The 22,484-nt window shown below is 35.8% G+C and overlaps 2 protein-coding genes, 1 long non-coding RNA gene and 3 other non-coding genes across 6 annotated transcripts; 2 read left to right on the plus strand and 4 right to left on the minus strand.

Moving 5' to 3' along the window:
• Positions 1 to 354: 354 nt before the first annotated feature.
• LOC124443041 lies at positions 355 to 7,976 on the plus strand. Its single transcript, XR_006947474.1, has 4 exons — positions 355 to 475; positions 2,267 to 2,314; positions 6,805 to 6,852; positions 7,733 to 7,976. It is a non-coding gene; the product is annotated as an uncharacterized LOC124443041 (long non-coding RNA).
• LOC124445461 lies at positions 3,219 to 3,324 on the minus strand. The gene has a single exon (XR_006948161.1). It is a non-coding gene; the product is annotated as a U6 spliceosomal RNA (small nuclear RNA).
• A 1,202-nt stretch (positions 7,977 to 9,178) lies between the features above and the next one.
• On the minus strand, positions 9,179 to 9,284 carry LOC124445467. Its single transcript, XR_006948165.1, has one exon. It is a non-coding gene; the product is annotated as a U6 spliceosomal RNA (small nuclear RNA).
• A 15-nt stretch (positions 9,285 to 9,299) lies between these two features.
• Positions 9,300 to 10,597, minus strand: LOC124443008 (asparagine synthetase domain-containing protein 1-like). The gene is made up of 3 exons (XM_046993537.1): positions 10,470 to 10,597; positions 10,008 to 10,259; positions 9,300 to 9,594 (listed from the first exon to the last, which is right to left on the minus strand). The coding sequence occupies exons 1-3, from the start codon at positions 10,527 to 10,529 to the stop codon at positions 9,559 to 9,561; spliced, it is 348 nt and encodes a 115-aa protein (XP_046849493.1). The 5' UTR covers positions 10,530 to 10,597; the 3' UTR covers positions 9,300 to 9,558.
• A 3,513-nt stretch (positions 10,598 to 14,110) lies between these two features.
• Positions 14,111 to 14,216, minus strand: LOC124445430. Its single transcript, XR_006948151.1, has one exon. It is a non-coding gene; the product is annotated as a U6 spliceosomal RNA (small nuclear RNA).
• Positions 14,217 to 19,081: 4,865 nt separating this feature from the next.
• Positions 19,082 to 20,860, plus strand: LOC124438610 (zinc finger MYM-type protein 1-like). The gene has a single exon (XM_046988789.1). The coding sequence runs from the start codon at positions 19,082 to 19,084 to the stop codon at positions 20,858 to 20,860; it is 1,779 nt and encodes a 592-aa protein (XP_046844745.1).
• The last annotated feature ends 1,624 nt before the right edge of the window (positions 20,861 to 22,484 follow it).

A 22,484-nucleotide genomic window follows, 5' to 3' on the forward strand; every position in this document is an offset into this window, starting at 1 on the left:
CTCATATACTCAGAAATTTAAGAAGGCTAGTTACCTAAGTCCTTTCTTCTTGTGTGTAATGTCTCTTCCTCTTGTCACCCAAACTATTGCCCAAGTATCTATTTAGATATTTTAATATCTTGTAATATATATATAATAGCTTGTCAAAAATGACAAAAATTACATGCGAGACAGTGCATCAGAAAATAACAAATTGTTCATTCATCTGGAAGAAAATGCAAAATCGTGACCTTACCCTGCCGAAAATGCGGATCTAAAATTTCTTTTAAAACGAACGAATACGTGAGAAGATGAATTAACCAATCACATTTTGATTTTATTGATGGTATAATTTGAAGATGGTGCATGCAATTGTCAACCATTAATATCAAAAATCTAAAATTCTGACCAGAACTTCCGAAGTGTTAACTGTAAATGACCGTTAACAGACATTGGAAAAGAATGCAGCTATGATTTCTATTTTTTCTATTTCAAGGTAAGATATTTTTACAAGGCTCTAGTACCGTTCGACCGCATTTTTTCAAACGACTGCTGCCGAAGGCAGAATAATTCTGACCTCAACGTCGTCGAATTTATACGAAGAAAAGTAATAATATAAATTGTAAAATCTAATAGCGACAGCGCGCTGTACACCAAACAAAAAGTTCATTGGCTACCTTAATTGGCAATTTCATTTACGCCCCCTTTGTTTTTCAAATAGCTTTGTTTATCAAAAAAATTATCGACGTGCTTCCCCACGTGTGTTAACACGGTCAAGCATATTTGATATTTAAATCATAGATGTTTCAGTATACTACGGTACATGAGATATGTTCTCTATGTGCAACATCCCAAACCTTGTTATCAATTATGAATACAAAAGCTACACTGCTACACCTCTTACAGTGATTCCCACGAAAAATTTTTTAACAGAGCAGTAATCTTTCAATGCCATTGCCCTTTTTTTTCAACATACCAGATATCTAAAAATAAAAACAGATGAAGGCATGCCTATTTATTTTTTATGGAAAGAAGTTTGATAACTTACAGGAATGTATCCTAGAGTATGTGGGAGAAGGCTGGGCAATGTTCTACATTCAAAGCAATAAACAATCTTGCCTGCAAGTTTAGGTTCTGCTATTTAAATTTCAGAGCATCATCATTATTCATTTCTTTAGAAACCTGTAGTTTTTGACCATTAGTAGATTAATGTTAATAATACATGGGGATTGGTATAGTCTAAGTAAGCAGTACACCAAATATGTAACTAAACATGCAGTGTTATAGTTAAGCTTGTGCAATTCTATGCTCAGGGGCAGGTCTATGCTCACAAGACAACAAGGTTGCCTGTTATAGTTAAGCTTGTGCAATTCTATGCTCAGGGGCAGGTCTATGCTCACAAGACAACAAGGTTGCAGATTTTCTCAATTGTGTACATAATTGCGCTAGGCCATTGACTCATGTCATTATTAAATTTTTCTCGGGAGTGGTTGCACACTCTGCCACTCACAGAAAATCTTCTCCCCTAAATTTTATTTTGAAGTTTTAATATATTAAATTATACGTATGTACACATATGATTCTATAGCAATAAAATAATGCTGGACAAACTCCTAAACATTATTGTGTCAACAATAATGTGTTCTAATAAACATCTAATGTGTTCCAAACAGTAATACAAAATAACCTGAGCAATTAACTTATGCAAACATCTAGCAATAATTATGGGTTGAAACCATTCACTTCATTGCAATAAATAATCTTTTTCTGAAAGATTATGGAACTTGCGTAAAATTTAGCAAATATAAATTTTGCATTGATTCGTTGACATGGTGGTTATAAATGTTAGTGCTATTAAGAAGTTTCAACATGGCCAAGGGCTTGTTTTGTGAAGGAGCCATTTGCTTCATTTAAACCTTTGTGCAAACCCATGGTTGTTGGGTTTTTTTCCATGATTTGATTCACAACCAAAGGCATATAATAAATTACAATCTATTAAAGCAAATCTAAGCATAAGCAGTTATAGCTACTTCAGCACAACCAGAAATCATTGTAGCATAGAACATCCTTCATGTTTGTGACTATTACGAGCAAGCAGTAACTTCAGGTTTGCCCAACATGATCTATGTAACAACAATGAAATTTGTTAAACTTTAGTTTGTTTAACCTATCACTTTTTCTTTAGGTAACAATGAACAAATTAGACTGTTTCACTAGTGTGAGTGTGACCACTCTACCACTCCATCAGGAACTGCTTTATGAATTAATTTCATGATTGCTTTTGTAGATTTCTACGGCCAGATGTTTCATTCCAATACCATGGCTAGATGTGAGGGTAAATCAGTTCATTATTTTTTTTTTATGAACCGTATAAAAGCTTAAGAATGAAAGAAAAGCTCTTCACGAATTGGTGGCAACCCAGTCTGGAAAGTATGCTTTTGCTCACCAGAGATTTTTTCATATTATCAATGCACACCATGCACATTTATCAATAGAGAGAGCAAACCAAGTTGGTCATTAAATCTAAAGCCAAGTACGGTCTCATCCTGCAAAGTTACTTTATTTATAGGAGTAACAAACGATTTCCGAGTGAACATTCGAATCAACAACTATCAAATTTCAAGTATTTCACGAACATAAGCACGATATACTCATCATTACATTTTGGATTTCGGTTGTGTGTGCATCATAAAACATGAATTTTACACCAGTAATTTCATTGTGCACACCGGAGATCACGTCGAAAACAACATACTTCCAGACTGGGTGGCAACTGGAAAGGTATTCGAATAGTGTTTGCTTGTCAATGCTTGCTATAACGCAATTTTAGAAATCGAGGTTAGATTCAGAAGATACTTCTCCATTATTTTTATCAGTAAGTAAAGCTAGTAATGACGCATTGGGAAAAACATTTGACCTCATACTTTGCTTCCACCGCCATCTTTGAATTTGACATGTTTATTAAATCTAACAATTTCATTGGCTGCCGAGGTTTATCGGCGAGTTTTGAATTTCATCGTTATGATTTTTTAAAATTTTGACAATAGATTCTTCTTCTCCTCTTTCTTAAGTCCATTACTCGCATAAGTAAATGTTGTCACGTAAAGGCTGCTCTCACTTGCGCTCAGTCAAATGCAATATTTAAATTGATGATGTGTATACACCGTCATATGCGTAGTTAGGTTACACCATTTTGTATTCAATATGTCGGATTTGATTCTTTTGAAGTTGAAACAAATAAAAATTTGGAACGCTTCACGAATTTGCGTGTCATCCTTGCGCAGGGGCCATGCTAATCTTCTCTGTATCGTTCCAATTTTATTATATGTGTAGCCGAAGCTGCACATCCTCCAGTGCGAGTGCTTTCTATTTATGCAAACAATATACGCCACGTTGCAATTGTTGTGGGAGGGAATATTTGCGCATACCCACTTTTTCAAATACATTTTTCAAAATTAAAATGACGTCTTTTACAGTTAAAACCTACCATTCTGTATCATCTATCGTTAACTACATATTATTCAAGCGTTACTTGTATATTGCTTTTAGTAATATCCACGTTAAGCCATAAAGTTTGACATAATTTAATTTGCGCATGCTCCGTTTGTCTTTCTGCGAATCAGTTTTCTATGATACTTGTTCTTGACCTTTGACCCTGACCCACAAGGCAATAATAAACGTGTTATAAAGTCCTCTCTCATGAAATGACGACTTTTTAAAGTATAATCTCCTAGGAGATTTTCCCGTCGCGTATGTGAGATTTACATTGTAATTTTATAGTTATTCTTGCGCTCAAAGCTTAGACCTTACAAAAGATAGGATATTTATTGTGTGTAAAAAAACATGCTTTCAAAGTTTTTCACTGTTCGTCTCAGAGATACAAGGGCAATTGGGCTACGTCACTATCATGACACACAAAAATTAACGTTTCCTTAGCCAAAATCTTCCAAATGTTGACATTTCCAGCTGCTATATTTACCCAAAGCCTTCCAAAAGTCTTTCCAATGTGCCCAAGTGTTGCATGCAGTGTGTAAACCATTTGTGTCAACCATTGAAGTGATTGAACTAAAAAAATACGCACATCAGATGTATTTGACTTGAATGGTGTAAACAACCGTGTAAAAATGGAGTCGTTCTAGGAGTGCAAAGTAGGAGTAAAATTTTCACCAGTTTTGTTGAACTTGGCTTTTGTGTGTTTGTTCCTATTATTCAAAATCTTCGGCTTTCGTTCAATCGTTCAAGGACTACCAGAGGCGAGTTCAAATTAAGCTGTTCGGAAGAAGCCGATACAAATGAAGGCACAGAAGTCTACTAGGGAATTGTAAGCTAGTTGTTTATTGTGTTGGGAAATATAAACAATAGTATAAGTGTTCTAGAAAGCTCTCGTTCTCACGTAGAGAAAAGGTCGACGTTGTAAAATCTAATCGGCGTTGTGCTATCAACGTTGAAACAATGTTGAAACGACTTCGTTGACGTCAAAACAACGTTGAAATAACGTCGAACTATCGACATTAGAGTGATTTAGCAAAGATGTACGACGTTTCGTCTAAGACGTCGTCATTTATTAGCAAGGAATCTGGGTTAATTTAGGCCCGGTTCAAACGTCGCATTTTACATGCGCCGAATCAAATGCGAGAATTATGTGCATGTAAAATGCGACGTTTGAATCAATTAAATTCGACGGATTTTAATTTAATGCGACTTTAGGCCCGGTTCAAACGTCGCATTTTACATGCGCCGAATCAAATGCGAGAATTATGTGCATGTAAAATGCGACGTTTGAATCAATTAAATTCGACGGATTTTAATTTAATGCGACTTTAGTCGCATATTCGACTGAGTTAGTCGAATATTCGACGGAAATTCGATGTTGATTCAAACGTCGCATTTTACATGAGCCGAATTTAATGCATAATTTATTTTAAGATATTTCTAAGCAAAAATCAATTATTTCCATGCTAAATGTCATGCGCAAAGTTGTAAAAACATGGCGGCGGCGAGTGATGGTAATGGCCCTTGTATTTCGTGCACAAGTTTAACAAAATACACTTGTTTAAAGTGCAAAAAATTTATATGTACAAGGAAAGTTTCCTCGAGTACACGAAATGTTTTTTTGAATCAGAATAAATACTCCAAACTTTCTTCCACCAGCCGGAATTTCTATCTTGTCTTCGACATGATCGATAAGGAGGGCTACGTATGAAGGCTTTTTTTTGACCAATTAACGGTAGAAAAACATGGCAAATTTGCAGAAGCTGCCGTCTCGTTTCTAATAGTTTATTTGCTGTAACATGCATCAATATTCGTCTTTTCCTATTAACACAAATCATATTTGAAATGCATAAACTCAACATTTTTCTGTTCGCCATTTTAGGAAATTAGTACAAGAAAATGAATAAACTATGAAAAAGTGGAAGCATAACTATAATAAATGCGACTATTAAATTCGACGTCTGAATCAAACTACGCATAAAACTATTTTAGTCGACTAAAACGCAGATTTGATTCGGCGCATGTAAAATGCGACGTTTGAACCGGGCCTTAATGTCATGACGTCGACGTCGAAACAACGTCGAAACGACGTCACGACGATAATCCAATCAATTTCGACGCGACTACGACGTCGAAACGATGTTGGGTTCCCACTAAAGCCTGGTTCACATATGACTGAGACATGACTGAGGCATTATTAAGGCAAGCCTAACATGCTTTGTGATCTTGTGGCTGAGGCAACGATGCTTTTCAATGACATAGTTCAAAATCGCCGATGGCCCGCCAAGAAACCTGTAGTTTTTGACCATTAGTAGATTAATGTTAATAATGCATTGGGATTGGTATAGTCAAGTAAGCAGTACACCAAATATGTAACTAAACATGCAGTGTTATAGTTAAGCACATGCAAGTCTTCATTTTAGGCCAAAAAATATAGGGGCAGGTCGCAAGACATCAGGGTTGCAGATTTTCTCAATTGTGTACATAATTGCGCTAGGCCATTGACTCATGTCATTATTAAATTTTTCTCGGGAGTGGTTGCACACTCTGCCACTCACAGAAAATCTTCTCTCCTAAGTTTTATTTTGAAGTTTTAATATATTAAATTATACGTATGTACACATGATTCTATAGCAATAAAACAATGCTGGACAAACTCCTAAACATTTATTGTGTGAACAATAATGTGTTCTAATAAACATCTAATGTGTTCCAAACAGTAATACAAAATAACCTGAGCAATTAACTTATGCAAACATCTAGCAATAGTTATGGGTTGAAACCATTCACTTCATTGCAATAAATAATCTTTTTCTGAAAGATTATGGAACTTGCGTAAAATTTAGCAAATATAAATTTTGCATTGATTCGTTGACATGGTGGTTGTAAATGTTAGCGCTATTAAGAAGTTTCAACATGGCCAAGGGCTTGTTTTTTGAAGGAGCCCTTTGCTTCATTTAAACCTTTGCGCAAACCCATGGTTGTTGGGTTTTTTTCCTTGATTTGATTCACAACCAAAGGCATATAATAAATTACGATCTATTAATGCAAATCTAAGCATAAGCAGTTATAGCTACTTCAGCACAACCAGAAATCATTGTCGCATAGAACATCCTTCATGTTTGTGACTATTACGAGCAAGCAGTAACTTCAGGTTTGCCCACATGATCTTTGTAACAACAATGAAATTTGTTAAACTTTAGTTTGTTTAACCTATCACTTTTTCTTTAGGTAACAATGAACAAATTAGACTGTTTCACTAGTGTGAGTGTGACCACTCTACCACTCCATCAGGAACTGCTTTATGAATTAATTTCATGATTGCTTTTGTAGATTTCTACGGCCAGATGTTTCATTCCAATACCATGGCTAGATGTGAGGGTAAATCAGTTCATTATTTTTTTTTTATGAACCGTATAAAAAGCTTAAGAATGAAAGAAAAAGCTCTTCACGAATTGGTGGCAACCCAGTTTGGAAAGTATGCTTTTTGCTCACCAGAGATTTTTTCATATTATCAATGCACACCATGCACATTTATCAATAGAGAGAGCAAACCAAGTTGGTCATTAAATCTAAAGCCAAGTACGGTCTCATCCTGCAAAGTTACTTTATTTATTGGAGTAACAAACGATTTCCGAGTGAACATTCGAATCAACAACTATCAAATTTCAAGTATTTCACGAACATAAGCACGATATACTCATCATTATATTTTGGATTTCGGTTGTGTGTGCACTATAAAACATGATTTTCACACCAGTAATTTCATTGTGCACACCGGAGATCACGTCGAAAACAACATACTTCCAGACTGGGTGTTAACTGGAAAGGTATTCGAATAGTGTTTGCTTGTCAATGCTTGCTATAACGCAATTTTAGAAATCGAGGTTAGAATCAGGAGATACCCAGTTCTAACGTCGCATTTTACATGCGCGGAATCAAATGCGAGAATTATCTGCATGTAAAATGCGACGTTTGAATCAATTAAATTCGACGGATTTTAATTTAATGTGACTTTAGTCAGTCGAATATTCGACGAAAATTCGATGTTGATTCAAACGTCGCATTTTACATGAGCAGAATTTAATGCATAATTTATTTTAAGATATTTCTAAGCAAAGATCAATTATTTCCATGCTAAATGCCATGCGCAAAGTTGTAAAAACATGGCGGCGGCGAGTGTTGGTAATGGCCCTTGTATTTCGTGCACAAGTTTGACAAAATACACTTGTTTAAAGTGCAAAAAATTTTTATGTACAAGGTGCTCTATTTTTGAAGACGACGAAGAGAGTGTTGGTTGGAAAGCAGGACGAGCGGTTTCTCGTTGCGATGCATGTTTTCGTGAAAAGATTGGGAGTGAGGAAGTCGATCAAGAAATTGGTAGGAGTACATCTTCTCGGGCGAGCATACGTTCATTTCGACTGTCCTCTTGTGAGAGCACCGAAGGCGAAGTAGAATCGACCAAGGCCATTAAAACAATTGAATAAAAATTCTTGTAGTTATGATATTCTTTGCACGCTTGAAGACCACCGGGGGGAGGCATTTTGTAGGAATATGACAACCATCCAAAGCAGCCCAGATACAGGGAAATTGCCATAATTCTTCCATGTCCACGATTTTTTTCTTAAAATCAGTCTGACATTTCGGCATGTTTTTTGAAATTGTTTCATTCCATAAGTATTCAACGAGAAGTTGACATACCTGCTGCACAATGGTGCTCGCCGTTGATACTCCTCTTCCTGCCATTTCAGCGATGGTGTAAAAGTAATCTCTTCATCCCAATCTGTAAAGGCATATACCAAGTCTTTCCACCGGAGAAATGGGTTCCTCTGTGACAGTTTGCTTTTGAAGTATAAGTCGAATACGACTTAAAATAAAAAGAAAATTTCCTCGAGATACACGAAATGTTTTTTTGAATCGAAGATCAGAATAAATACTCCAAACTTTCTTCCACCAGCCGGAATTTCTATCTTGTCTTCGACATGATCGATATAGAGGGCTACGTATGAAGGCACTTTTTTGACCAATTAACGATAGAAAAACATGGGAAATTTGCAGAAGCCGCCGTCTCGTTTCTAATAGTTTATTTGCTGTAACATGCATCAATATTCGTCTTTTCCTATTATCACGAATCATATTTGAAATGCATAAACTCAACATTTTCCTGTTCGCCATTTTAGGAAATTAGTACAAGAAAATGAATAAACTATGAAAAAGTGGAAGCGTAACTATAATAAATGCGACTATTAAATTCGACGTCTGAATCAAACTACGCATAAAACTATTTTAGTCGACTAAAACTTAGATTTGATTCGGCGCATGTAAAATGCGACGTTTGAACCGGGCCTAAGTAAAGCTGGTAATGACGCATTGGGAAAAACATTTGACGTCATACTTTGCTTCCACCGCCATCTTTGAATTTGACATGTTTATTGAATCTAACAATTTCATTGGCTGCCGAGGTTTATCGGCGAGTTTTGAATTTTAACGTTATGATTTTTTAAAATTTTGACAATAGATCCTTCTTCTCTTCCTCAAGTCAATTACTCACATAAGTAAATGTTGTCACGTAAAGGCTGCTCTCACTTGTGCTCAGTCAAATGCAATATTTAAATTGATGATGTGTATAAACCGTCATATGCGTAGTTTGGTTACACCATTTTGTATTCAATATGTTGAATTTGATTCTTTTGAAGTTGAAACAAATAAAAATTTGGAACGCTTCACGAATTTGCGTGTCATCCTTGCGCAGGGGCCATGCTAATCTTCTCTGTATCGTTCCAATTTTATTATATGTGTAGCCGAAGCTGCACATCCTCCAGTGCGAGAGCTTTCTATTTATCCAAACAATATACGCCACGTTGCCATTGTTGTGGGTGGGAATATTTGCGCATACCCACTTTTTCAAATACATTTTTCAAAATTAAAATGACGTCTTTTACAGTTAAAACCTACCATTCTGTATCATCTATCGTTAACTACATATTCTTCAAGCGTTACTTGTATATTGCTTTTAGTAATATCCACGTTAACCAATAAAGTTTGACATAATTTAATTTGCGCATGCTCCGTTTGTCTTTCTGCGAATCAGTTTTCTATGATACTTGTTCTTGACCTTTGACCCTGACCCACAAAGCAATAATATACGTGTTATAAAGTCCTCTCTCATGAAATGACGACTTTTTAAAGTATAATCTCCTAGGAGATTTTCCCGTCGCGTATGTGAGATTTACATTGTAATTTTATAGTTATTCTTGCGCTCAAAGCGTAGACCTTACAAAAGATAGGATATTTATTGTGTGTAAAAAAAACATGCTTTCAAAGTTTTTCACTGTTCGTCTCAGAGATACAAGGGCAATTGGGCTACGTCACGAACTGATAAAGAAATCAACCATTATGTTTTGTTGTGAAATGATTGCAACTAGCCTACTCACAATATCGCTTTGCGACAGGGCTAATTTGGAAAATGAAACAAAAAAATTCATATTTGTATGATTTCAAAAAATCATTACTCTGTTTGAGCAAATCTGCAGTACCTCTAGACCATTCAATATTTCACCATTCCAAACCAAAATGTTACCAAAGTCATCTTCGAAAGGCTGTACAGTTATTTTTGCCCCACGAAGATGAAGGACAGCAGCAGCCAAGAGTAGACAACAGGTGCCATTAGCCATAGACTTCCAAAACTCTTTTTCGTCACCATTGCAGAAAGGAAAATTTAGTTGTCTTTGGCCAAAAGAGTCTGGACCTCGCCTCCGCAAAAACTTGCTCACTTTTTCATAAACTTCCTAGAAATCAAGCAGAGCCAGAGAGATCACAGAGACAGATCAATCTCAAAATTCAAACCTGTGTTTGCATGGTATAAATGTGAAGGAAAAGACGATATATACAGGAGAAATATAATAAAATATTTCGTGCTGCCGCTGAATCATAAAGTTAGAAGAAAGTTAAGTATTTGTCACAAATGACAATTGTCAGTTTGTCAAAATGCCACTCACTTTTTGTTTAACAAGAGTTTCATCCGACGAAGAGAAAATACTGCAAAAGATTCCACACATTTCCCTTGGTGATATTTGTCTTATATTAACTGGGCAGCGGCCATGTTGTTCGGAAACACACGTGACACGTAGTAGAACCATCTTTTCCATTTTCTGTTGGACTAGGAGAGTCGTTGGCGCCCCGTTTGGGCACATTGAGTTGGTTGGGCGTTGGGCGTCGTGGTTTGGTCAAATTAGTCCAAATATAGGTCATAAGATTGACTGATTGAGGTTTCAAAGGGCTCACACAACCATTAAGCTTAGAAATGAGAAGGCTTTCGTAGATCATTAACCTCTCATCAACTTCCAAAAGAAAAGAGAATGGATAAATCACTAAAATAGAATCACTCATATACTCAGAAATTTAAGAAGGCTAGTTACCTAAGTCCTTTCTTCTTGTGTGTCATGTCTCTTCCTCTTGTCACCCAAACTATTGCCCAAGTATCTATTTAGATATTTTAATACCTTGTAATATATATAATAGCTTGTCAAAAATGACAAAAATTACATGCGAGACAGTGCATCAGAAAATATCAAATTGTTCATTGATCTGGAAGAAAATGCAAAATCGTGACCTTACCCTGCCGAAAATGCGGATCTAAAATTTCTTTTAAAACGAACGAATACGTGAGAAGATGAATCAAACAAAAAGTTCATTGGCTACCTTAATTGGCAATTTCATTTACGCCCCCTTTGTTTTTCAAATAGCTTTGTTTATCAAAAAAATTATCGACGTGCTTTCCCACGTGTGTTAACACGGTCAAGTCCATAAGCATATTTGATATTTAAATCATAGATGTTTCAGTATACTACGGTACATGAGATATGTTCTCTATGTGCAACATCCCAAACCTTGTTATCAATTATGAATACAAAAGCTACACTGCTACAGCTCTTACAGTGATTCCCACGAAAAATTTTTTAACAGAGCAGTAATCTTTCAATGCCATTGCCCTTTTTTTTCAAAATACCAGATATCTAAAAATAAAAACAGATGAAGGCATATCTATTTATTTTTTATGGAAAGAAGTTTGATAACTTACAGGAATGTATCCAAGAGTATGTGGGAGAAGGCTGGGCAATGTTCTACATTCAAAGCAATAAACAATCTTGCCTGCAAGTTTAGGTTCTGCTATTTAAATTTCAGAGCATCATCAATATTCATTTCTTTAGAAACCTGTAGTTTTTGACCATTAGTAGATTAATGTTAATAATGCATGGGGATTGGTATAGTCTAAGTAAGCAGTACACCAAATATGTAACTAAACATGCAGTGTTATAGTTAAGCTTGTGCAAGACTTCATTTTAGACCAAAAGTGATAGGGGCAGGTCTATGCTCACAAGACAACAAGGTTGCAGATTTTCTCAATTGTGTACATAATTGCGCTAGGCCATTGACTCATGTCATTATTAAATTTTTCTCGGGAGTGGTTGCACACTCTGCCACTCACAGAAAATCTTCTCCCCTAAATTTTATTTTGAAGTTTTAATATATTAAATTATACGTATGTACACATATGATTCTATAGCAATAAAACAATGCTGGACAAACTCCTAAACATTGTGTCAACAATAATGTGTTCTAATAAACATCTAATGTGTTCCAAACAGTCCTACAAAATAACCTGAGCAATTAACTTATGCAAACATCTAGCAATAGTTATGGGTTGAAACTATTCACTTCATTGCAATAAATAATCTTTTTCTGAAAGATTATGGAACTTGCGTAAAATTTAGCAAATATAAATTTTGCATTGATTCGTTGACATGGTGGTTATAAATGTAAGTGCTATTAAGAAGTTTCAACATGGCCAAGGGCTTGTTTTGTGAAGGAGCCCTTTGCTTCATTTAAACCTTTGTGCAAACCCATGGTTGTTGAGTTTTTTCCTTGATTTGATTCACAACCAAAGGCATATAATAAATTACGATCTATTAAAGCAAATCTAAGGATAAGCAGTTATAGCTACTTCAGCACAACCAGAAATCATTGTAGCATAGAACATCCTTCATGTTTGTGACTATTACAAGGAAGCAGTAACTTCAGGTTTGCCCAACATGATCTATGTAACAACAATGAAATTTGTTAAACTTTAGTTTGTTTAACCTATCACTTTTTCTTTAAGTAACAATGAACAAATTAGACTGTTTCACTAGTGTGAGTGTGACCACTCTACCACTCCATCAGGAACTGCTTTATGAATTAATTTCATGATTGCTTTTGTAGATTTCTACGGCCAGATGTTTCATTCCAATACCATGGCTAGATGTGAGGGTAAATCAGTTCATTATTTTTTTTTTATGAACCGTATAAAAAGCTTAAGAATGAAAGAAAAAGCTCTTCACGAATTGGTGGCAACCCAGTCTGGAAAGTATGCTTTTTGCTCACCAGAGATTTTTTCATATTATCAATGCACACCATGCACATTTATCAATAGAGAGAGCAAACCAAGTTGGTCATTAAATCTAAAGCCAAGTACGGTCTCATCCTGCAAAGTTACTTTATTTATTGGAGTAACAAACGATTTCCGAGTGAACATTCGAATCAACAACTATCAAATTTCAAGTATTTCACGAACATAAGCACGATATACTCATCATTATATTTTGGATTTCGGTTGTGTGTGCATCATCATAAAACATGAATTTCACACCAGTAATTTCATTGTGCACACCGGAGATCATGTCTAAAACAACATACTTCCAGACTGGGTGGTAACTGGAAAGGTATTCGAATAGTGTTTGCTTGTCAATGCTTGCTATAACGCAATTTTAGAAATCGAGGTTAGAATCAGGAGATATTTCTCCATTATTTTTATCAGTAAGTAAAGCTAGTAATGACGCATTGGGAAAAACATTTGACCTCATATTTTGCTTGGTTAGCACTATTTTCCACCCAGCAAACCGCCCTTTACTTTACACAATCGTTAATAAATTAAAGATGGCGGCTAATGGGAAAGAACCAAAAGCTAAAAGGAAACCATGCATGCACTGGTGCTAGGTCGTTTTGAGATGGCGAGTAATTTTATATTTTTATAATACAGTTTTTAATATCAACATATGAAAATATTTACAGATAAATGTTGCAGTATAAATTTTCATGCAACCACCTTAAGTTATAAACTTATAATCCAGGCTGGAAAATATGTCGTTTTTCGACGATTGTGTAAAATATTAAATAAAATATTATATTGTGTAAAATATTAGATTGTGTAAAATATTATATTGTGTAAAATATTATATTTCAAAGTAAAGGGCGGTTTGCTGGGTGGAAAATAGTGCTAACCATTTTGGTTGCTTCCACCGCCATCTTTGAATTTGACATGTTTATTAAATCTAACAATTTCATTGGCTGCCGAGGTTTATCGGTGAGTTTTGAATTTTAACGTTATGATTTTTTAAAATTTTGACAATAGATCCTTCTTCTCTTCCTCAAGTCAATTACTCACATAAGTAAATGTTGTCACGTAAAGGCTGCTCTCACTTGTGCTCAGTCAAATGCAATATTTAAATTGATGATGTGTACACACCGGCATATGCATAGTTAGGTTACACCATTTTGTATTCAATATGTCGAATTTGATTCTTTTGAAGTTAAAACAAATAAAAATTTGGAACGCTTCACGAATTTGCGTGTCATCCTTGCGCAGGGGCCATGCTAATCTTCTCTGTATCGTTCCAATTTTATTATATGTGTAGCCGAAGCTGCACATCCTCCAGTGCGAGTGCTTTCTATTTATCCAAACAATATACGCCACGTTGCAATTGTTGTGGGAGGGAATATTTGCGCATACCCACTTTTTCAAACACATCTTTCAAAATTAAAATGACGTCTTTCGCAGTTAAAACCTACCATTCTGTATCCCCTATCGTTAACTACATATTCTTCAAGCGTTGCTTGTATATTGCTTTTCGTAATATCTATGTTAAGCCATAATGTTTGACATAATTTTATTCGCGCATGCTCCGTTTGTCTTTCTGCGAATCAGTTTTCTATACTTGTTCTTGACCTTTGACCCTGACCCAAAAAGCAATAATAAACGTGTTATAAAGTCCTCTCTCATGAAATGATGACTTTTTAAAATATAATCTCCTAGGCGATTTTCCCGTCGCGTATATGAGGTTTACATTGTATATATATAGTTATTCTTGCGCTCAAAGCTTAGACCTTACAAAAGATAGGATATTTATAGTTATTCATCATAAAAAATGTGGAGATTACATTGAAAAAAATTGAACGTATAATGAGTTGAAAGTTAACCGAGCTCTTCGTTTTCCATAAGATACATTCAATTTGTTTGAATTTGTTCAAGAAAATTGAACACATTTGAACAACTATCCCAAAGTTACACTGATTTAATATATCAAGTCGACGCCTAGTCATATATAGGCCGTTGTTCGTGCCATACGATAGCATGAAAAGGGTCGTTCTATGTCGTGATAGTGACAAATAGTGACAAATTCATTCTATAGATGAATGAGGCCATCGTATGTAGCTCGTTATTGTTGTGTGAGAGCGTAATCCAATGAGAACAGATAAATGTCAAATTCCGAACAATAACTAGTTGCTGCATGTGTATGATTAAAATCATCATAAGACAAAATGTTAAGGAAAAGAGTGCTGGATCACGATCCAAGTCAAGCAATGAAATGTATTTTTGTGAACATATATTTTTTGAAAACAGTACTTTATCTACAGTGTTACAATGCTGGACTTCAAAAGTGGATTCGCTTCGGTATCAAATGTCTAAAACAATTTTATTTGTTGAAGGGGTTAACCGTCCATTACACTGATTACTTTACTTGACAAAAATATTAACCTGACCTACTTTATCAATGTCGTGCAACAAAGCAAATGCCGAAAGGCGTAAAATCACGCAGCTTATCGAATCCACGCTTGCAGCCTATTTTTACAAAAAAAGCAAGACAAAATAAAGATTTAAAATTTACACTTTCCCATTATTGGAAACTTTCAATGCAAGTGTAAGTAAGAGATGATGACATTTACATTTACAATATCTAATAACACTATAGACAAACACATTTATATAAAACATGAAATTTCAAAACAAAATGAAAACAATAAAACTTTCTTAGATTAAAAAAACACACTTAAACTAAAGAGGAATAACTCTGATTTCAAATAAAAAATAAGCGAAAGAAAGAAACAAAGGCATTTTGTTTTCGATATAAAGCCTGGGAGTGAGAAACCAAAGTTTAGATTAATTATGAAATACGAAAGCTTGAGTATGACTTAACCAAAGGCCGTGTTGAAGAGTTGAAAATAAAATTTTTCGAAAATGGGTGTGGTTATACGGCGTGGTCTTCTGAAATGAACTTCACCCACATGGTTATTCAACACACATAAGATTAAGTTTTATTATTCACGCTTACGTACATGTTTAAACAAGCCCTATTTAGCCGAAAATATTACTTGAGTGTGTCCCACGCCCGCACACCCTGTCCTTCGCAACGGCCCGGTTAACTATAACTATACACTAAACAAAATTTACGTACATTTTACATGCACATGCCTATATGGTTTGTTGTTGTGTTTTAATATCCATATCTTTAAGCAAGAAACTTAAATTGATGTGGAAGTAGCTGTAACTATTTATGCAACATGGTTTTCACATTTCTTACAATGTGATCTTCGAACAAGAGATTTCTATAACATTTCACAAAATTCGAAACGCAAATGTTCGAAAAGTATTTCGGTCCTTAGGTAACCTGCTGGATTGAAGCAGGGTAAGATTCGAAAGTAAATGCACAAATTATTTTTTTAAAGTTTTGGCAAAATCGGGTCATATTATTTTTTTAGAACTTAGCTAAGTTGCTGCGCTACTCATTTTAGTATCATAAAAAAAAAAAAACACAAAAATTGCCGGATATGTAGCGAGAATTACTTTTGCAGGATCAAGAACACTTTTCTTCGATTTCCTTTGAGTATGGGTGTGATAACATTAGGACAATCTTCAATTTATGAAATTTTTTCGCATGGATAATGGCACGTTGATGTAGGCTTTAGCATTTGACGATAAAGCTAAACGTTCGGGATCGACGGAAAGTGCTGAAGACAGAAGACGATACTTACTTTGTTAACTAAAGCAAATTTCTTGTACAATTTAACAAGTCTTTCCTCATAGTCGCTTAAAATTTTACATTCATTTACATTTAAAACATTTAACCGGGGATAAAACAATGTACAAGATCACTGTATATGAAATGGAACGTAATCAGTATTTTTCTTATGAAATCATTCTTACAGTTTACATACACCAAATCATAAGTGTGTTAAACCTTTATGGAAAAATAAAAACAGTAAAAGCATAAAATAAAAGTACTAAATTCAGTACTTATTGCGTAAAAAAACCAATTTCAAGAACGAAAATTAATTTCACTGGCAGTTTACATACACCAAATCATATGTGTGTTAAACCTTTATGGAAAAATAAAAACAGTACAAGCATAAAATAAAAGTACTAAATTCAGTATTTATTGCGTAAAGAAACCAATCTCAAGAACGCCAATTAATTTCACTGGTAACTGCTAATGTAAGAAAAGTAGTTTAACGATTGCCTTACGTGCTGGGTGAAAAAAAAACCCGCATAAACCAAATCTGCGTGGTGATAGTTTTTTCAAAATAATTGATATAAGAAATTTCGATATCAATTTGGTATGTTTATTGTTTATGTAAAAGCACTCACGTCAAAGTCTTAGGCAAAGTCATCAGTAAACGGCGAAGGCATCAGCCAAGAAAACCAACAGCTAGAATGGCTACACTAAACACCATTAGACCGATTTTGAGTAAGTTGAATTGCAATACAATTTGAATGTTAGATATGACTTTAGAAAATTTAAGTTGTGATTTTATTCATTGTTTTAGGCCAGTGTGAACACTGTCACTTATGGGTGATTTGCCCACCAAGCTGTGGGCATAATACCTCTCTGAGGTGGAAGAAAGACTGATTGAATGCTTGCCATTCAAATGTCCAATTTGCTTGTAAGTCAAATAATTTATATGCTTGCTAAAAGTTGTAGTCGTTTTTTTATGTAATGTCCATTGCTTTATACTCTAGATGTTTTGAAAAAGAAGTAGACAGCTTCTTAGATTTTTTTCAGTATGTATTTTTATAATTCTTTATCTTTTGAAAATTGATACAGTAGAACAGTCAGTAAGATTGATTTCTTTTTATTTCAGAGTGGCCGTTACTAGTTTCTTCAATAAATTGTATTTAAGAATATCAACGTCTCATGTTCTAATTTGTTCTTTTTTTCAGTCAAAAATATTTTTCTCCAATCATTGCAAGTGTACTTGATAAGTTCTAGCCCATTTACTATCGGAGTCATGTCTTGTAAACTATCAAAGAAGGATTTCATGACTTCTTCCTCATCAATTTCTGATACTGCATTATCAAAGTATATCGATACCCTTTCATCATTCGAAAATATGGCCTTGTTGGAAATGTGTACACACCAGTGGCGTGCGGTCATGCAAGCGTAGGCAAGCGCCGCTTGCCTAAGCATTTTACCGAACAAAAATTTTTTGGATCAATCTCTGAGCAAAATCAGTTTAAATTTTTCTGTTCTAAACAATGTCAATGTAATCTTTTGTCTAAATTGTCTTTACAGTTGAAATGCTTGCTATCTATACGCGATTTACTGTCGTGGTTTTCGGTTTCACTTTGCTACACTTGTAAGATGAGTCAAGTGGATTAAATACACCTTAAAAATTTCTTATTTATTAACCAAGGCAAGCGCGCTTGCCTTCGGAGCTCAATTTGAACATTTGCGCATGCGTTAATCTAGATTTGGAGGCTTCTTATTCGAGGAATATCGAGAAAAGGCAAGCGGCGCTTCTAAGGGCGCCGCTTGATAGCGATTGGTCAACAGTCTTGTACGCTCGCAATTTTAAACACATATCAGCGCACGAATAATATTCGTATATTCAACACATTGGACATCCGAATTATTCACGCCGTTAATGTTATCGTTTATTAAAAGATGACTGAGAGCGAAAGGTAATGTTCTGATTTCTAATTCAAAGTAGTAGTAGATTTCTAATTTATGTATGTAGAAGATATTATCTGTAGCATGTTATACTTTAGCGTTATATAAGTCTTGCGTACGAGCTCTGAACGTGATTTCAATGTACTAGAACGCTATTAAATTTTGTGATTATTTTATTCACTAGCAAAGAAGTTATTTACAACAGTCGTGAGTATTCTATATGTTAGAATTTATTTACAGGCTTTTTATATATTTGGATAAACAAGTTGCAGTTATCACACAGCGGATAATGTACTTGAAATTTGAGTAGTTTTACGTAATTATAAAGTTAAGTGCGTAAGTTTAAGTAGCGCGTTTGAGTAAGTGTAGGATTGGCTATTTCCTCTATTGCTAATACATGAATCCAGATGAGTAATGTACGCACGTTATGTACGTCACTACAAGATATCATGTAACTGATGTAAGGTATAAATAAGATTGATGTTCCTATAAAATATATAGCATAGGAATTTTCATCCTTTTATGTTCTACTCCTACATTCGGTATTTTCACGACACGTGTACAACATGACTGAATGCATTGTGGAATCACTGTTATCCCGCTCATTTGGATTGAGACCTTTTTCCGAGAAACGAGAGATCGTTGAAGGTGGCCGTCCCACTCCTGAGTTGCAAGGACTACATACAACATCCAAGCGAAGTGGTAAAGTCTTTATTCGAAGTTTTCATACGTCAAATTACGAAAAGTACAAATGGCTGGCTGGCTCCTCAAAATTGAATAAGTTATTTTGCTGGCCGTGTCTTTTGTTCAACTCAACAGACAAGACAGTCTGGTGCAAGAAGGGATACTATGATTTGGCCAACCTGTGTAATGCCGTCAACAGACACGAGAAAACGAAGACACACTTGTCCAGTTGCCTAATAAATGCCAGTTTTGGGCGTACACGCATCGACATGCAGCTAGACGAACAGGCCCGTCAACACATCTCAGCTCACAACTTGATGGTGCACAAGAATAGAGAAGTACTTCGCCGTTTCATTGATGTTGTTTGCTTTCTTGGCAAACAGGAACTTTCTTTCAGAGGTCGGGTGGAGCTGGAGGAGTCTGCCAACAGGGGCAATTACGTCGAATTGATAAAACTGCTAAGTGCATATGACCCCACGCTTGAACAGCATCTTCATACAGCAACCGTGTTTTCTGGACTTTCTAATCGTATCCAGAACGATTTGATTGTTGCTGTCAAGGACGTTATGTTGAAAGCAATAAAAGATGAAGTGATGAGGAGCCCATTTGTCGCTATTTCCCTGGATGAAACCTCCGACGTTAAGACCTTATCGCAGCTAACAACTATAGTTCGCTATGTCAACCCAGATGGTAAAGCTGTGGAGCGCTTTCTTGGATTTACCGATGTAAGTGAGGATAGAACTGCGGCTAGACTGAAACAAGAAGTCGGTAAAACCCTGAACGAGTACGGATGCGGCGAAATACTGATTGCCCAAACGTATGACGGTGCGAGTGTGATGTCAGGAGAACTGTCCGGTTTGCAAACACGAGTAAGAGAAGACTATCCACATGCTCTTTTTATCCACTGTTGCGGACACGCATTAAATTTGGTCCTTGTTCAAGCTGTCTCGTCAACTAAAGAGTGTCGTATATTTTTTAAAACCGTCACTGGTCTTTCATCCTTTTTTCACGCCTTGTCCAAGAGAACATACCTGTTGGACACAGTTGTCGGCAGACGCATTCCCACTGGAACAGCTGTTCGATGGCACTATCAGAGCAGGTTAATCCATGCTGTACTGGAGACAAGAGCAAAGCTGCTCGAAGTTTTCGAATACATCATCGAAAATGATGACGAGTTTGACGGTACGACGTTAAACGAAGCGAGGGGCTACCGAGAAGTTCTTGCAGATTTCCAGTTTGTGTTCTGCCTTAAAATATTTTCAGAAATATTTGGTCTTACGGATGTTTTGTATAATATCATTCAGAGTAAGCAGTTCGATATTGTCTTCTGTGTCACGAAAGTTCGCGAGACGAAAGATAAGATTCAAGAACAACGAACAAAATTCGTAGATTATTGGAATTTTACGTCAAGTATCGTCAAAGTAGCACTGAAACGCGGGAAAAGTGAAGAGGATGTAAAGGCGTCCTTCCGTCAAATGTTTTTCTGTGTGTCGATACCATTGTCGTGCAGATTGACTCTAGATTCGAAAGTCTTAACAGCAGAGCATTCGTTTCTTTGTTGGATCATTCAAAGCACAAATTGTACAGCCGGAATTTTCCCGAACGAGAGCTGCAATCGTTGCAAGATTCCTATGGAACATTCTTTAATCTTCAAGCACTAAAAAGTGAACTAATCGTTGTATACGCATCTGCCGAGCTCAAATCGAAACCTGTTTTGATATGATATCAAAATAATCGAACTTGACTTGAAAGCCTGTTTTCCAGAGGTGTACCGATTGTGTCAGCTCATTCTTACTATGCCAAGTACGTCCTCCTCTGCAGAAAGATCATTTTCGGCTCTCAAGCGTATCAAAACGTATCTTCGCAGTACACAAGGGCAAGAGCGACTTTCTGCATTGGCTACAATTTCAATCGAGAAGGAGATGTTGGTAAGTTTGCAGGGGAAGCCACGATTCTATGAGGACGTTATAAAGGAGTTTTGCGCAAAGGAAAGACGGATGGAATTTACATTTAAGTAAATCTGTTGTAAGATTTTGGACTATTTCGTTCTGTTACTTCTTCACTACAATAGAAATGCACTCGTAGCCATTTACTTAAAACGACTTTATATCACAATACCACATGTAATACTTTTAAACCGTAATTGTGATATATACTCTATAAAAGTTTTTGAATTTTTTCAATACTGTTTCAGTCATGACAGATACATTTTTTCGCCAAAGTACTCCCAGAAATCGCGGGAAATGCGCTCCAGTAGCCTTCAAAATCCAAAAATTTTATGGGGGAGCATGCCCCCAGAACCCCTAGATAGCTTCGCGGCATGCCGCGAACCTCACCCCCAGCGCTTGCCTATTAAATTCGGTCACCGCACGCCACTGGTACACACGGTTTGACGCAAAATGTGAATGAGTGTCTGAACGGGTTAATATGGGAAAGATGTCCAAAGTCCACATATGCGGAACAGGAAATTGTAGCACTTTCAAGCTACTTGGCTGCTCTTAAATACAATGAAGGAGATATATCATTCCTCAAATTATTTGGTGACTTAGACATACTACGTGGCATGTTTACTACAAATGGTGCATTGCATTGTGATACCAATCGAATCGAATCAAATTATCCTCGAAGAAGAGCACAGACAAGGTAAAAAAAAGAAGAAAAACACTTAGGCATACGAGAAAGAACTGTGTAGATAGTTGTGAACAGAATGAAGGAAAAACTTATGAAGCTGGTGCCTTCTAGTCTCAGTAAGGTCATTATAAAACTTTAAATGCTAATTTCTCCTTTTCCTTATTTCCTCTTAGAAGGAAATTTTTATCTGTTTTACAAGGACGAAGCTTCAAAAATGGAAGTTGCTGACCAAACAAACGCCAGTTTCAATCTCATCACAGTCACTGTTATTATCTATTTAATTCTTTACTCGAAGTATGAATGAGACCTATACTTCCTCAAAGAAAATCATGCGTTTGTAAATGATTATTCATGTGAAGGCCAAAACTTTAAAAAAAGGGGGGAAATGTTCTTGTTGCACTTTAGCTTGAACAGTGCTTCATAAACGAGTTAAATCGTGATAAGAGAGCAAATAATCTGAGCAACATGGTTTCGATTGAGAAATACCCATGTTTCTGCGGTGCAGGACTCGAGAGAATCCTATCTAAGAAGGACGACCGTGCATATGTTAAATGTAGAGGTGAAGGATGCACATTGTTCTGCCTCGAAGAAAGGTACCATATTATAATGGATGCCTACGAAACGAAAGTCGTGAAAGAATTCAAACCTAACAAG

This window comes from Xenia sp. Carnegie-2017, unplaced genomic scaffold (genome assembly GCF_021976095.1).
Source record: "Xenia sp. Carnegie-2017 unplaced genomic scaffold, XeniaSp_v1 HiC_scaffold_1, whole genome shotgun sequence".
Lineage (NCBI taxonomy): Eukaryota > Metazoa > Cnidaria > Anthozoa > Malacalcyonacea > Xeniidae > Xenia > Xenia sp. Carnegie-2017.